This window comes from Pelodiscus sinensis, chromosome 23 (assembly GCF_052426305.1).
Source record: "Pelodiscus sinensis isolate ZL-2025 chromosome 23, ASM5242630v1, whole genome shotgun sequence".
Lineage (NCBI taxonomy): Eukaryota > Metazoa > Chordata > Testudines > Trionychidae > Pelodiscus > Pelodiscus sinensis.
Window position 1 is genome coordinate 3,033,185 of NC_143074.1, and position 17,065 is coordinate 3,050,249.

Below are 17,065 nucleotides of genomic sequence, written 5' to 3' on the forward strand. Positions count from 1 at the left end.
AGGCGTGCGTGGGCCTGTAGGAGAGCAAGCGGGATGGAGAGTTTGGGAGAGGAATTGCATCGCGCTGCCAGTGCAAATCAATTCTACGCTCTCTGCTTGCTTGGCTCATCTCTCCAGGCTGCCGTTGCTACTGCGGAGGGCCTGAACGCAGCTGCCATCTACTGGCTTGGTACAAGTTTTGGCTAAGGATTCGCGCGGTGGGGGAGGAGTGGCCCCAAATCGATTAAGTCAAGTCTCCTCTGGGAACACACGTGCTGCAGTGCTTGACTCGCCCCAGGATGCCATGCCAGGGCCGAGGGCATTTTCAGAGCCTAACATTTTTGTGCTTCTTTCAGCTTAACCTTAGCTCTGCTCTCATTGGGTTCATGATGCTTGGTCTTTACCCTAAATGACTAATATACAAGTAACCTTAACTCCATCGTCATGTGAGCTAGGCATTACCTCTAAGTATCTAAAAGGGTTTTACAAGGAGGAGGGAAAAAAATTGTTCTCCTTTGCCTCTGAGGACAGGACTAGAAGCAATGGGCTTCAACTGCAGCCAGGGAGGTTTAGGTTGGACATCAGGGTGGTTCAACACTGGAATAAATTGCCTAGGGAGGTTGTGGACTTGATGAACTCTGGAGGTCCCGTCCAGTTCTAGGATTCTATCTGGAATTGTGATGACTGCTGCCGAATAGCTAAATGCTGTACAGCCTGCTAGTCTGTGTTGACACCCCGTCATGTACCCACACGTGTCTCCTCCATCCGTTTCAACTTGTCCTTTATTTATTAGAGTCTCTGAGGCAGGGACTGTCACTGTCCTGTCTGGCTGCTGCAGTACATTGCAAAGATACATTGCCAGTGTCTGAATGTACAGCTAACTTGGAACAAATTGACTTGCACGGATGGTAACAGTTAGTGTTCTCCACATGCAGGAAATCCCTGAAAATGCCGCAGACTTTGCTCATCTAACTTTTCTCCACGGACCTGTGTTCATGAGTGGAACTGACCTGAGATACACCCGCTCCAAGCTGTGGGATTCTGTGAAGCACTGTTGGAAGGTAAAAGTATCAATGTCACACGATTCTTAGGTGTGAGTCACCGCACTGACTAGCAAGGCCACTTCAAACTTCCCTTTGCTTTGGAGTTTTCTGTAACATCTGCCTTTCTTTTCTCTCATGCACCCTTAGCATAGAATCCCAAGGCTGGTAGAGACGTCAGGGGTAATCGAGTCCAGCCCCCTGCCCAAAGCAGCACCAACCCCAACCCCAACTCAATCAGTCCGGCCAGGGCTTTGTCAAGCTGAGACTTAAAAACCTCTAGGGATGGAGACTCCACCCCCTCCCTAGGGAACCATCGCAGTGCTTCCGCACCCTCCTCGGGAAATAGTTTTTCCTAATCTCCAACCTAGACCTCCCTGACTGCAACTTGAGCCCATTGCTCCTCATTCTGCCATCTGCCACCACTGAGAACAGCCTTTTTCCATCCTCTCTGGAACTCCACCTCAGGAAGTTACAGGCTGCTGTCAAATCGCCCCTCACTCTTCTCTTCTACAGACTAAATAGGCCAAATCCATTAGATCCGGACTCGTGGATCTGTGTATGTCCAGCTTTTCTAAATAGTCCTGAACCTGGTCTTTCTCCACGCAGGGCTGCCCAGCTCTTTCCCATACTGTGCTGCCCTGTGCCGTAGTCCGGGAACTGACCTTGTCTGTGAAAACCAAGGCAAAAAAAGCATCGAGTGCTTCAGCTTTTCCCACATTGTTTGTCACTAGGTTACTTCCTCCATCCATACCTTCCCTGACCACCTTCTTATTGCTAACATGCCTAGGGTTGGCTTGAGTGCCTTTCTCCTGTCTCACACTCCCTTGGCTTCAGCCCTCCAACCACGCTGATATGTTCAGAGCTTCCTCACAAATAGAACCAGCCTCTTCCCTTTCTACCTTAACTTCAGAATAGCTCCAATGTGCTCAAACTACAGTTCTGCCCCATCGGTCTTGCTTTGTACTTTCCCCTGCATTTCTCGACTGAGTCACTTCTCCTGAATCGCTTTTAGGCGGAATGGCAGCCGGAGCCAGAACCCAACAAGCACTGTTCCCAGATGGTGGTTCAACACAGTCTCACCGTCTTTGGGAAGCATTTCTCCTTTCTGAATTTCTTTGTTAGAGCCAGACAGGTATGTAACACCCTTCACACGACAGGACTCACAAGCTCCAGGAACCAAGGAAGTGCTAGTGAGTTCAGGGGACAGCGTGGTGACGCTTGAGCTCTTTCGTACGTTCGCTCAGGCTTTCACTAAGTTCTAGAGCTGTCAAAAGAGAGGCAAGCTGGCTCGTGCAAGCATGACACATTTTCATACAGATCTCTGGGCCCAGGGGAACCGGCGCATTTAGAGCGCGCTCTCCTGAGGATTGAAGATGCAAAACATTAGCAGCTCGAGGAAGAGAAACAGCCTTAGAGTGACTGCGTTTCTTTATGTCTAAACTTACGGGAGAAACCGATGGTTTGCATGGAGCAGTGGGGAAATTCCACAGGACCGAAGAAAAGCTAAAGGATAAATGGTCATGACTGAAGTAATTCTAGGTCAGCCTGACGTAGATCCTTGGCAAAATAATGGAATGGCTGATATGGGACTTGATTAATAAAGCATTAAAGGCTGGGAATCATTCCCAGTCAATAGGAGTTGACGGAAAATAGACCTTGTCTATTACAAGTTTGGTTGAGGAGTTTGCTTTAACAGACACCTGTAAAGGTTTGGACGAGGTGCTGGCTGGTGGTGTAAGAAACAGCATAATGAAAAATAGGTCTTGGGTGTAATTATAAATGGGGAATCCTCATCGAAAGGGTGTAACTTTGCCCCCCTCCCATGACCCCCACTGCCTTTCCTGCATGCAGAAGGGACTGAGCGGATTCCTTCTCTCTCTGAAGGTGGGGCCGGGGCTTGTCTTCCTGACCTTTGAGCACGCTTTCCTGGGCCGCGGGGTCATTCTGCAGAGCGTCACTCCTGTGGAGCCTCTCCTGCAGCATGTGGTCCACAGAATCTATTATCAGCGGGCCATGCCGGCGGCGATCCCCAAGTTCATCCTGAACGTGGAGTGCATTCAGGTAAGTGGCCGAGGGGCTGGCGCCCAGTGGAGCCGGGCTGGGACTCCTGCCCTCGTTCTGATTGCACTCGCGGGCTAAGCCTGGAGGGCGGGCAGGGCAGGCCATGGGAGGATGGTCCTGTCCGGACACTGGTATGTATGCGGAGCAGCTAGCTCCTTCCACTGCTCGCGCCAAAGCCACTTCCAATTGGGCTTACGCAGGGATGTCTCTCAGGTGGGAATTACCCCCTCCTCCCCCCATGCTCCAAAGAACTGCTTCTCCTGGGGGCGGCTGTAAGACCTGCCAAGCCACAGCTACTCTGTGGTGCTGGGATTACCAGCAAGGCTGTTTCCTGTTTGCCCCCAACCTTTGGCCATGCTGCAAATGCACTGGACAGATGCACGTACCAGGCCAAGGGGCTGAATGCTCAAGGCGCTGGAGCGGGCAGGATTGGTGCAAAACTTGGGTGAGTCTGGCTTGGGCTTCCACAAAAGTGGCAGGAGCGAAGGCCAGAGGCATCTCCAGGAGTCCATGGGCGCTTGGCCAGGTGCAGTTTCTGGCCTTGGTGGTTGGAAGTCCTTGAGAAACAAAAACCCTCCACTACCTCAGATCACGTTTGCTGAGCAAGGGGAGGCAAATGCCCCCAAATAAGGGTGTACCAGCTCCTTCCAGTGCTTCACAAGATCTGGTGCTGGGCGCAGGAGTCCTGGTCCTTGTTCAATATCTTTATTAATGACCTGGATGAGGGGATAGATTGCACCCTCAGCAAGTTTGCACAAATTGAAGGATTGGGCCACTAGAAATCTCATGAGATTCAACAAAGACAAGTGTAGAGTCCTGCACTTGGGACGGAAGAATCCCAAGCATAGTTACAGGCTGGGGATCAACCAGTTAAGTTGTAGTTCTGCAGAAAAGGACCTGGGGGTTACAGTGGATGAGAAGCTAGATATGAGTCAACAGTGTGCCCTTGTAGCCAAGAAGGCTAATGGCATATTAGGATGCATTAAGAGGAGCATTGCCAGCAGATCCAGAGATGTCATTATTCCCCTTTATTCAGCTTTGGTGAGGCCACATCTGGAGTATTGTGTCCAGTTCTGGCCCCCCCACTACAAAAAGGATGCGGAAGCATTGGAGAGGGTCCAGCGGAGGGCAACCAAAATGATTAGGGGGCTGGAGCATATGACCTATGAGGAGAGGCTGAGGGACTTGGGTCTGTTTAGTCTGCAGAAGCGAAGAGTGAGGGGGGATTTGAGAGCAGCCTTCAACTTCCTGAAGGGAGGTTCCAAAGAGGATGGAGAGAGGCTGTTCTCAGTAGTGACAGATGGCAGAACAAGGAGCAATGGTCTCAAGTTGTGGTGGGAGAGGTCCAGATTGGATATTAGGAAAAACTATTTTACTAGAAGGGTAGTGAAGCATTGGAATGGGTTACCTAGGGAAGTAGTGGAGTCTCCATCCCTAGAGGTATTTAAGTCTCGGCTTGACAAAGCCCTGGCCGGGTTGATTTAGATGGGATTGGTCCTGCCTAGAGCGGGGGGCTGGACTTGACGACCTTCTGGGGTCTCTTCCAGTTCTATGATTCTATGATAAGGGGATGGTTGGATGAAATAACATGATCTTGGTAACTAATTGACCATTCATTATCAGTTGGAAATAGGTCAATGGAGGGATGATAGGAGTTGCTATAGGGAACTTTCTGGGTGTCTGGCTGGTGAGTCTTGCCCACATGCTCAGAGTTTAGCTGATCACCATATTTGGGGTCGGGAAGGAATTTTCCTCCAGGGTAGATTGGCAGAGGCCCTGGAGGTTTTTCGCCTTCTTCTGTAGCATTGGGCACAGATCACAGCTGAAGGACTCTCTGCATGTTGGGTCCTTCAAAGTATTTGAATGCTTCAATATCTTTGATATAGGTGAGAGGATTATTCTAAGAGGGGTGGTTGAGATTCTGTGGCCTGCACTGTGCAGGGAGTCAGACTAGATGATCATAATGGTCCCTTCTGACCTTAAAGTCTATGAAGTCTATGAATCTATGGTGCTCGAATCTTCCATTGACTCCTGGTTACCTCCTCACCCTGCCTCCCCGAGAAGTGACAGGCTGTGCTGCCCATTGCTACTACCTGGGACCTCTCTGACAGAGGAATAGGCCCACGGCTGAGCCAGTCCAGCCCTGTTAACAGCAGCTGAAGGAGCTGGCTGCAGCCGCAAGGTGCTCTCAGGTGGAGAGTGCATGACGGAAGACAAAGCCCTGATTTAGTTTTGGTAGCCTCTCAAAATCCCACCTGAGCTCAGAGCCCCATCCTGTAGTGCCCTAATAGACAGACCCACCCACCCACCCTGCCCTACAGAACTTGTGTGGGGAGGACACGCCCCGTTTTAGAGAGGAGTCCCGGAGGCAGAAGAATCAGGTGACTTGCCCAAAGTCTGTGCCCTTAACTGAATCCAGAATTCCTGAGTCTCTGCCCAGTGCCTGAGAACACCCCCCCACCTCAGTCAGCAGGCACGGCACCAGGAAAGCCGCTTGCCCCGCTCTCTGAGGAGACGTTGGCAGTCTCTGCCAACAACAGGCCCTGCCATTCCTTCAGTGGCTTCTGTCCCATCAGGCCTGCATCCAGTTTACAGCTGACAGTGTAGACTCCATGAAAACTGGAGACGGCTGCTCTGCCTGACGATGGTAGCTCAGAGGGTGCAGGGTTCCTTGGCTAGAAGCAGCCAGCGGCCATTACAGCCTTTGGAAGTACTAGTCTCACCAGAGGTCATGTTGCAAATTGAGCTCCATTGATCTTATATTTGGGTGGAATTTAAGTTGTTCATCTTACCCCATTAAAGTCTTGACACATCTGGAGCCTAGACACGAGTGCGCCTGCCCCAGGGAGCGCTTGTTACCGGCCTGACGAGCTCAAACCCTTGAATTGGTTCACCCTCCCTCTTGGAGGGAAGGCCGTGCATTCCGGGTATTTCCTACCGGAAGGCCAGCCGCTCTGGAACAAGGCCTTCCATGTTGGGCTGCCAGAGTCCAGGCTTGTTGCCTGTTCGTGGTCCTGTGGACGGAGCGGTTGAGTTGCAGAGTTGTTAAAAGGCCCATCCATGCCAAGCTTAGCCCCACATCTGCTTGGTGTTGGAATAGTTAGGCAGGGAAGGGAAACGCTATTATTCAGCCCCCCCGGAGCTTGTGAGAAGTGTCAAAAAGAAACTCTTCTAAACCTGAAGTGGTGCTAAGGGGGCAGACCTCCAGGATGACAGAAATGTTGAGAAAACCCCCACAGCTGCAAAAAACGGTTTTTGATAAAGAAATGAACATGAGAACGGCCAGACTGGTTCAGACCAAAGGTTCATCTAGCCCCGTGTCCTATCTGCCGATAGTAGCCGAGAGAGAATGAACAGAACAGGGAATCATTACGTGATCACCCTGTCACCCATTCTCACTTTCTGACAAACAGAGGCTAAGGACATCTACGCCTCCTGGCTAATAGCCACTGATGGACCTAACCTCCATGAGTGGGGCAGAAAAGACCACCACCAATCTGTGAAGATCCCCCTGCACATGTGACGCGGTTGCCGGGACTTAATGTGGGTGCTCTGTGGCTAAGAAAAGCTAATTCAATACAGTGTCAGCCAAAGCTGAACGGTTGAGTTTTTTCAGAACCAGTGGGATCTCTGGATCCAGTCGTGTGCTGCACGAGCAGCATCACCAGTGAACTGGTAGCGTGAATGAGCCTCTTGTTCAAAGGTCCATGTACTTACCATAATTCTGCTTCTTCCCGTCAACAGTTTGAACGTGACATCATGATCTGGAATAACAAGCAGTATCTTTCTAAGCCGCTGCTGGTCAAAGAAGATTCCACAATCCAAAGGCACAGACGCTGGTTTGCTCAATTTTACAGCAAGAACAGCACTAGATTCACTCGCCAGAAGGATGGACTGGACTGGTGAGGGCCTCCTGGCTGTCCAAAGGCTCCTCCCTGCCTCGCCAATGAGAGTGACACTCAAGCTCAGAGCAAGATAATGAACCTGCACACCCGCATCTCAGCACACAGGACTGCAACCTTCAGGTTTCTGGTCTGGCTGGTGGGCCTCAGGCTTCGGCTTCAGCCTTGGGTCTCCGCAAGTCTAAGCCAGCCCTAATGAGCCCATTAAAATGGGGTCACATCCCACTCGGGAGTTCCAACGCGCCGTTTGAGAAGCCCTGGCATAGGCTTTGCGGTCAGAACTGTACGGCAGCTCTGGGTGGGTCCCCTCTCCAATGAGAAAATGAGACAGACTCCCCTTGAGAAATCGTCTGTACCCTACAGCAGGGGTCAGGAACTTGTGGCCCACAGTTTGGCTTGGGGCTCACCCTCCGCCCCCAGCTCTGAACCACACCTGTAATACTCAGCAAACCTTTTCACTACTTGGTCTTCCTTTAAAAAATAAAAATAAATAAAAAGGACACATTTCCTGCCACCTACACTGCCTCTCTCCCGCGTATTCCATGTGGCCTCCTCTTGAAAACAGAGATTGATTTTGCTCTGGGGCTAAATACAGCCAACCGCTAGCATGCCCCTCCCTTTTACTTTTCTTCCTTCTGCATTCCTCAGACCCAGAACACCAGTTATATTTAACAGGCGTTTTGGGTACAACACAGGATAAGGCCTACTGCAGAGTTTTATGGCTGGTCCATACAGTCCACCAAAGACTATACAGCTACAGTCTCAGATCTCAAGGAATGTAATCACCACTTCCACACTTGTAATAACAAAGGGCTACCAAGAGGTCCCAGATACGTTCCTAAAAAAAGAGAAAACCTGACACACTTATTTTTTCCTAAGGTTGTTTTATTGTAAAACCATAAATACAACACTGACATGAAAATCCTCAAGCAACGGATGCTTTCTTACAGTTTGTCTTCTGCCTTGGCATCAACTCTGAAAAGAATGTTGCAGAAATATGTCTCTAAGATACCTCTCCAAGTAACTGAACTCTGTCCTGGAGCTCTGAGCTAGTTGGATCCTACGTGGAATTACTCCTTTTTCACACATGGAATATTTCCATTCGGGCAGCAACAGACTTGTAGAAACAGCAACATTTAAACAGCTTGATTTTTTTTTAAAGAATCCTTTTCATTTGACGTCAGTCTATGTCTCAAACAGCACTGAATTTATTTAGTTGTAAAAAACAAACAAACAAAAAATTCTAGAAAGAAAAAACCTAAAAGAACTTGAGTTAGCCTCAAGCATTCATATATCACAATGAAAATCAGCAACTCAATCCCGTGCAATATTGCTCTCTGTTGAGTCATTCGATCCACACCAACAATACATGAGACTTCAAACAGGTTTTGTTTTGTTTATTAACACAGCAAGTGTGACATTAGATAACCTTTTAAATACAGTACATGGTACAGTGCGGGCCCAGCTGCCTGCACCTTTCCCCATTATGAAGATAAAGCCAGCGGTGGCGGTTTATAAAAATATTGTGTTGCTACAAAAGTATAAATTAATGCTACTGGTATTAAGAAATATTAAACACATAAAACTTATAAGGATTAAGAAAAATATTCATTAATACCTGTAGAAAACTCTGGCCTAAAAAAGATATTTTTTGTATATTTTCTTTCTTTTTTTTTTTTTTAAGATGGCATGAGATTCTTGCACTCGCACGTGGAGATACACATGCGGGTGCATCTATGGTATTGCCTAGAACATCTGCATCTACAGAAAGGAAGGTAAATGCACACAAGTTACTGGGTGAGGGGAAAGGGGGAGGAATAGGAGAACTTTGCTAATAATTTTCCTGATGAAATCAGAGGAATTCAGCTCCTAACAGGAGGTTTCAAGAACTTAACATACATAATGAAGAACTTTTGAGACTGGCTGCAGATGAGGGTTTCCTGGTGATTTTGTTGGTAGGAGACATTCTAGCTACAGAATTGACTGGAATCCTCAGAGTCTTGATGAGGTGTCTTCCTACCTGCCATCAATTATCAGTTGCCCTTTTAAAACGGTGAAAATAAAAGCCTCCCAGTGAATTTAAAAGGACTCTGGCAACATCCGCAACGGCCCTAAGATTCTGTTGCTCTTCTGAGAGTACGCGCCTCCCTTCTCAAGCTGACCGGTCCTTCTCCATAGATAACGTCATCACAAATAAAAAAATATACCCTAACCACACACATTTCAAAGACCTCCCCCAGGATCCCCAGAAGACTACGCAAGGCTTATGAGGCTGGAAGGGTCTCTTTAAGGAACTTTGGTTGTACATAGCAAGAGTTTTACAGGTCTCTATCCATCAATTCCACAGATAAACCTCCCTTTTGTTAAGGCGATGCTGCACATCTGGATACCAAGACAATTGCTGTCTGTGACACTCAAATATAGGAGGAAACAATCCTTTCAGTCCGTGGACCATGTCGGGCACCAACGAGCCATTCATGTGACCGACTGCAGAAGTTACACTAAAAATTTCAAACTCAGCTGCTTACAGATTACAAAACCTTAAAAGGTCTACTGGATACAGTGTTCTCTAACGGGAGCAAAACTCTTCTGTCAAGTTATAAAACAAAGGACAAACGGAATAGTTAAAAAAAAATCACAACTCCCTGCCCCAAAAAACTCCCCCTCCCCGAAAATTTAACTGATCAACACAGTTAAACAGACATCCCAGAAGAACTTTTATTATAGGAAATAGAGGGCAATACACTCTCATTGGTTTACCATATCTGGCCTAGGGTAAGCAAAATAATAGTATCAAGGGGCCATTCCACCTAGGATCTGTGCTTGTTTTACCACTGCAAATTTATCACATTTGGCTTCATGAAGTTTCCATAAGCCTAACATTTCCCTGATGTATAGACGCGTCGTCCTAGGTGCTGAACAAGGGAGAACTTATTGCCACTGGGCAACATTTTCAAAAGCACCTAAAGTGATTTAGGAACCCACGTCCCATTGAAAATTTTACCTGCAGCGTCTCATTGGGTCTGCTGCTTCAATGGACACCCAGCTGATCCCGTGGACTCAGAACCTCGGTGGGACACAGCTGGCTGCACGGTGGGATTTACCTCTCTGCCATCTCCCACTGTTGCTTGGAGAATGAATGAGATGCAGCCATTTATTGTTTGTACCCAGAGACTCTCAGAATTGGTGCCACCCCACAAGCCAACCAGCAACTTCTAAAGTGGATGTATAAATAGTCGAGACGGGAAAAAAATCGATTGGGTCACTTTGTCCATCCAGAGGGGCCACCGCAGGACTGTGCAGTCTGGCCTCCCTGCTCTGTCTGGTCTTGTTTTAAATGCTGGGCTTCAACCCCATTCTCAAGAGACGAGATGGAACAGATTCCTCTGCAACACGACAGGATTCCTGAGACGCAGCTTGCATTTCCTTTCTTTTCCACCCATTGCTCGTTCTTCCACCTGGGCCACCCTAAAGAACGCCGCACCTCTCCACCCTTGGAATTTGTAGCTTGCAAATACTCAGATTCTCTTGTCTTCTCTTGGCCGTCACTTAGCCAAACTAGATTTAGATCTTTCTTCATTGGTCAGTCCACCTACTCCCATTGCTTCCGATTTGTTGGTAACTTTGTGGTGTCCAGAAGTAAACACAGTCTTTTCGCGTTAGTGTAGTGTTTCTTTATGATCTCCCTCCTCTGTGTCACATTACCTGGCAGTTCAGCCACTGTTGGATTCAAGGTGCTATAAAGTATGCTTCAGATTGGCCATGGCGGCACGGATTCCTCCTTCAACAAACGTATTTCTTCCTACAGAAAACCCTCCCACTGCTACAGTGTGTGAACACACAAGGAGGGTAGAGCCACTTCCTGGGGTGCGAGAGCCACAGAACTTCGAGGCACCATATGGAACCAGCGAGGAGACCTGTGGCATCTTAGAGACTAACAAAATATAAGACTCCAGAAGAACTCTCCGACATGGCAATTCAGACCTTGGGCATGTTTTCAGAAGCACCAAAGTCCCATTTTCAAAAGGGATTTAGGCTCCTAAGTAATCCCAGGACACATTTTTAAAGGGGATTAGGTGTCTAAATACATTTTAAAGGGGATTAGGTGTCTAAATCTGGCCTTTAGATATTTTTAAAATCTTACACCTTGTTTAAGAGAAAGATGACATCCGTGTTCAGTAAATGAATCTAGTTAAATTGGCAGAAACCTCTAATGTAGATGTTGCCAGTTTCACTCCTACTTAAATTAGTTTCACTTAATTTTGTAATTTACAGACTCAAGCTAAACCAATTTAACATTTGTTTAGATTGGTTTAAATGTCTCCATTAGGGATTTGAACCAATTTTTCATAGATTCCAAGGACAAAAGGGACCCCTGTGATACGACCGCCTGTTATTTATGTCCTCAAAATAATTCCTAGAGCAGAGCTTTTAGAAAAAACAACAGCTAATCTTGACATAAAAATTATCGGGTGCTGGAGAATCCACCACAACACATGGTAAATTGTTCCAATGTCCATTTCTTCTCAATGTTAAACATTTGGGCCTTATTTCCAATCTGAATTTTTCTATCTTCCACCTTTAGCCATTGGATTGTTAGATGTTTCTCTTCTAGATTGATCAGCCCATTATTAAATATTTGTTTCCCAGGTACGTAAGTCATCGCTTAACTTGTTTCACTAAGACTCTTTTTTTTAAACTAAATTGATTTAAATTGGTTTTTTTAAAAAACTGACTTAAATTAGTTAAACTGTTACACATTTTCTCATACGGACAAATCTTTGCTCACAACCTTCACTCCAGCCTGAAACCCAACAAAGATACTGGACACTAGCCTGGAACTATTGCAAGAACGCTCTGAGCAATACAGGCCACCCAGAACGTAATTCAGTGCCTGCCATAACCAGGGATTCGAAGTTAGAGATCGCAAGTGAGCAGCGACAGAGGTGTCCTCACCTGTTCTAGTGGGAGACGGATTTATTGGCCAGGACTCTGGACTTTACAACCTCTGTTTCTAACAAGTGTCTTGAGACCTGTAATTGTTACCAGAACCAGAGATGGGCAGAAGGGACTTTGGCTTATTGTATGTTCCGTGGATGGTACCTCTAAGTGTGCACCTGCCTCCTTGTCCCCAGTAGACACTGGCAGGATGCAGTGCATACCCACCTCCTGCTCAGGGAATTCAACCCACCACCTTTCAGTTACCAACCTGCTCTAGACACTCCTCTGGGGCACCCACATCTGCCAGACCGATCTCTTGTCCCCGGCGATTCCCAGTAGGGAGCAAACGGCTTGACGTGTGAGGAGGCCTCAAGAAAGCAATTGACTTGGTGGAGAATTACGTTTGGTACCAAGAGCCTGGATTTGCCCAAGAACACCAGAGCTAAGAAGTCATCTGGGGCACCGCACAACTTTGTGTGCTGGCACGAGACCTTTCAGGATTTGCATGTGCGCGCGCGCACACACACACACACACACACTCACACTGCAGCAGTCAATCTCAGAGCCTGGCCAACGACTCAGGTTCACAGCTCGGGACTAAAAATTGTAGTGTTGATGTTTCCACTTGGGCTGGTGCCCAGCCTCGGAGATTCAGCAAGCAGAGGAGGCCTCAGAGCCTCCGTTTCAGCCCAAAGGGGTACATCTCCCCTGCTATTTTTAGCCCTGCTCTGTGACTCACTGCTGCCCAGTGAGTTTTTGCAGTACCCCGAGAAAGCTCTCCTTGACTGCCAGCAGAAATGACTCATGGGACTTGGATTTGAGGATGATCTCCTATACTGCAGTTGGGAATGGGATACATGTCTCAAAAGACAGGGAACAAGAAGTCTTAAAGTCACAGGGCCTTATTAGCCAAATGATCCAGCCGTGTAACAAGTAGTGTAATGCACTAGAAGGTATTGAAAAGACATTCGTGCTAGCAGAGGAAACCATTCAGAATACCGTGAGAAGTGCTCTGAACTTGAGTGGGAACACTTACATTCAGACAGATCTTTGAGCCCAATTGCTTATCTTAGCTTCCTTCAAACTTACATTTGGAACCTGACACCCTCTGCTGCCCTGAAACATCACACCCCTGGTTTGTTCTTGACCAAGTGAAAACTCTTTCGATATGTGTATCGGGAAAGCTTACAGAAATGTTGTATATCAGTGGCTCTCAAAGTAGAGCCTGTGGACCATCAGTGGTCTATGGATTACTTGGTGGTGGTCCACAGAGACCTGTCCAGTCACACCGTGCTAGCTGTTAAAGTGTATTGAACGACACTCATTCTTTACCTCTCCACGTCAGCAATTGCTGCAGTTCTCACAGGGACGTCATTGGTCCTCAATGGGCCATGACAATCCTGCCCTGAAGATGTGTTCCATTCTAGGAACCAGTTTAAGAACCACTGCTATCAGCTGTACAAGTGAGATGAGCAAGCTTACAGCGGGACTTGAGAAAAAGTTTATCTTGTAAAAATAATTCTATAAAACATCACGGTTATACTTTTTGCCATAATTTCTCTCTGTTCTCAATCAAAAAGGTAAAATGACTAGCTAAAATGTTCAACTCAAGAGCATATTTTTTGATATTTTTTTCTTAAATTAAAATGAAAAAAAAAAGTGTTTCCTTAAAGTCTTCCTTCCTGACTTCTACAGATATTAGTGCTTGTAAAACACAGCTGCCTTGATAACATGCAACATATGTTAAGGAGGCTACAAACGAATGCCCTCAAGGTGTATAATTATTGATAGGAGCAAAGCCCAGTAGAGACCTGGTCTGTTCAATGCTGTTTGATTATCCATGGCAAAGTGGCCCAGGGGACAAGAGGAGAGGTGGGGTGAAGGGGAAATAAAAGAAACTTCAAGTCACTTTTGATCTCAGCTGCCTGAAGATTTTAGAATGTCAGCCTCCCATTGGTGCGCCCACTTGAAAACATTAGAAAGTTTGTCAAGTCCACATGCTAGCTAACAGAAAGGAGCATGTTCCTGGCAGAGGGCTGGGTCTGACTCGTGCTCGGCTTCCCTCTGAAACTTACGTTTTTTATTATATTTTATATATATATATGTGTGTGTGTGTGTATGTACATATACATGTATGTATACGCACACGCACACACACATATATATAAAATCATACACACACATATATAAGCACTTGGTTTCCAGGGGCTTTTATAATGAGGTCCACAGTGTTTAGAACTTAAAATTCTTTTCTTTGTTTGGAACAGTGTTTTAAAATTTTTTGTTTGTTTTTGTTTTTTTTTTTTAATTAAAAGACAGTTTTAAAGCATGTTGGACTTCAAAAACATGAGTTTGTTCATATCTTCTGGACTGAGTAGCCTCCTCCTTTTGATTAAGAGGGCCTGCTCACACATATTTACACATTCACTTCTGGCACCGACAGCAGGCACTGCTAAGAGCCAAAAGGCCAACTTGGCTAGTTTCGTATGCTTTTGGGTAACACACGACCAGTACTGAAATAGATCAGGGGTGGCCTGGAAGAGGGGTTCTTGCAAATAATCGTAGACTTCATTTTTCCCAAATTGCTCGTCTTCCTGAGCTGGAGGGGCCTCACCTGCTGCCCGTGGTTTCTTGGTAGAAGGTTCAAATTCTGGTTCTTCTGCCCACGACTCTTTCACTTCGTTGATCAATTCACAGACCTTGCCAATGATCTCTTCGTGCTGGTACGGTGGGACTGGCCGCAGCTTCTGCTGAGGGTCCAAGATCATGGCTACTTTGTGTGCAGAGTGAACTTTGAAGTTCTCCTTCAGGGCCTCTAGAAAGAGGTGGCAGAGCTTGCTGACTATGCCAGCGTCATTGGCTTTGGAAGTGAACAGTTTCTCCAGTTTCACGTAGGTGGGCAGAACCAGCTGCAGGGTGGGCCGGCTCTCATTGCTCAGTTCGATCACGGCTTGTTTCACCGGGGCCAAAATGGCTGCCAGGTTGCTGAGAAGATGCTTGTTCAGGTTCTGAATGAGGTTCATCTTCTTGGCTCTGCTGTAGAACTCACAGATCTGCTCATAACGCTCGTGGACGAGCAGGAGGGAGTCAGTCACGGAGTTCCAGCAGGGTGGGGGAGACGTCTCCTCCAGGGAGCCAAAGGTCTCCTTCGAGAGGCCCGTGGATCCCGCCAAATCTTCACAGACATTCAGGAGCTCGATGACTTCGTGCATGTTGCGCGCCTGCAGCGTGCGCTTACTCAGCACGCTGTGCACGACTGAGTTCAAGGCACAGGCCGAACAGCGCAAGCACATGCCTGCCTTGGAGAACGCCGAGGCGTTGACTTTGCAGTCTGTGACGTACACTGTCCTGATTTCTGACATCACAAACTCAGACAGGACGTTCTGCACCCAGTGGTGGATAAAATCCCCGTTATCTCGGATGTCCACACCCTTAATTCCCAGGACATAACTCTTGATGTGGTTGCCTTCAGCCTGATATGCTGTCAGGATGTAGCAGGAGTCAGGGCCGATGCTCTGAGAGTGGCAAGTGACCCCTATCCCCAAGCACGCGTTGCTGCCCAGGGCGCAGGTGACTTTCACTTTCACTTGGTTGTACATCCGAGGCAGATGCTTCAGGGCCAGCGTGTTGAAGTTGCCAAGGATTTCTGTGACCGAGAAAGCACCGTAGCGCGCCCCGCTATCCACCAAGGTCTGTGCCAGCTTGATGAATTCCTTCCCGCTCACCACGCTCAGGGCTCCGAGGTCGGTGCACATCACCCGCAGCAGCCGTTCTCCAATGTGCTGCCGCTCCTTCTCGGGGATCGCACTGTTTGCTATCAACCCGCCTGCAGATGCTGCAGAAAAAACAGGAAGCAGAAAGGGATTGGTCAGGGTCATTCCTTCTCCACGCGGACCAGCAACAAGGCCAGAATTTCTCCCCTGCGAGCGACCCAACCAGGCGGCACTTGCCCAGGGTAAGGCAGGTGCACAGCTCCATTCCTGAAGCAAAGATTCCCAGTGGGCCTCCCCCACAACAGGCTTCTAGATTCAGGCGGCCCCTCCAGATCCAAGGAGAGACATTTTCATTTGCTTACAGCAGGAAGGAGCTCGTCGGTATGTTTTCCCTGACTCAGACATAGCACAGCAAAAGGGGATTACGCAGGATTCAGCACAATACCCCAGGCAGCTGTCCTCTGTCCTTCCCTGGAGACCTCTTGGAGGGACTCAGCGAGGGGTTCTCTACGTAAGTTATAATTACGCACGGTACGAGTTGACTGTGCATCAGGGTTATCAGTTAGGTCTTGGATTCACCTGGCATGTCTCAGTGAGCTAGGTTGGCCTTTCCATTCTTCTTCTGTCTAGAAGTCGGGACTCGTGTTCGCGCAACATTTTTATAATAAGAGCTGCATCTACCTAGGTTTTATATGCACAATCAGTCTAGATTTTTTGGTGAACTACCCTGATGGTCAAACTTGTACAGCAGGGCTACTTAATACATGGCCTGTGAGCCGCATGCCCACGGTGCGGTTTGGGTTTATGCAGGACTCAACACATGGCCTGCGTGTGGGATCCTTTGAACATGGCCTCCACTGGGAACATGCTCCACAACGGTGAGTCAATATAATGGTCTCCTGTTGAGATGCTTTTTAGTAGTTCAATTCCTGGACTGTCATTGCTCATGAAAAGTGCTGCCATATGGGTTGAAATCGGGTAAATGTTGCATTTTATTAATATGAGCAGAACTGACTTAAATGGGGCCTGTGTGTTGTGAGTCTCATTGTGGCCCCTGGGGCTTGCAAAGTTGAGTAGCCCTGCTGTACAGTTTAACGTTTTCTTTCTCCTTCCTCAGCTCTAGTTTGCTTTTGTGACGGCTCTGAGGCTTGCGTGTTGTTTCCGACATTTTGGGCCACACAAATATTAGGTATTTAATGCATCTGGTTTATCCAAGGGAAGCTCAGCTCTGATTTTTTAGCATTGCTGCTTTTTTTATCTATAAATACCCCCATTTCCCACATGGATTGCGACTGAAGCTCAAGATCATGTGACTTGCCCAAGGTCCAGTGGTGAAATCAAAAATCTTGTTGGCTGCCCTCTGGTGACACCTACTGCACTGATTTCTTTCCTTATGGCAAAGAAATCCAAACTGTGGCCACGCCTT

General features: G+C 47.5%; 2 protein-coding genes across 29 annotated transcripts in view; one reads left to right on the forward strand and one right to left on the reverse strand.

Annotated features, from left to right (window-relative positions):
* The window catches only part of LOC102455749 (cholesterol 7-desaturase nvd-like), a 31,346-nt gene extending 23,504 nt beyond the window's left edge, over window positions 1-7,842 (forward strand). Inside the window, exons 4-7 of the mRNA XM_075905320.2 lie at window positions 915-1,040; window positions 2,035-2,154; window positions 2,907-3,083; window positions 6,828-7,842. Coding sequence (XP_075761435.2) covers window positions 915-1,040; window positions 2,035-2,154; window positions 2,907-3,083; window positions 6,828-6,989 — 585 coding nt within the window. The 3' untranslated portion in view covers window positions 6,990-7,842. The remainder of the gene's footprint in view (window positions 1-914; window positions 1,041-2,034; window positions 2,155-2,906; window positions 3,084-6,827) is intronic.
* A 329-nt stretch (window positions 7,843-8,171) lies between these two features.
* Window positions 8,172-17,065, reverse strand: part of ZNF618 (zinc finger protein 618) — a 214,572-nt gene continuing 205,678 nt past the window's right edge. For all 28 annotated transcript variants that reach the window (XM_075905305.2, XM_075905304.2, XM_075905300.2 and 25 more), the window contains one exon: window positions 8,172-15,761. In XM_075905305.2, coding sequence (XP_075761420.2) covers window positions 14,248-15,761 — 1,514 coding nt within the window. In that variant the 3' untranslated portion in view covers window positions 8,172-14,247. The remainder of the gene's footprint in view (window positions 15,762-17,065) is intronic.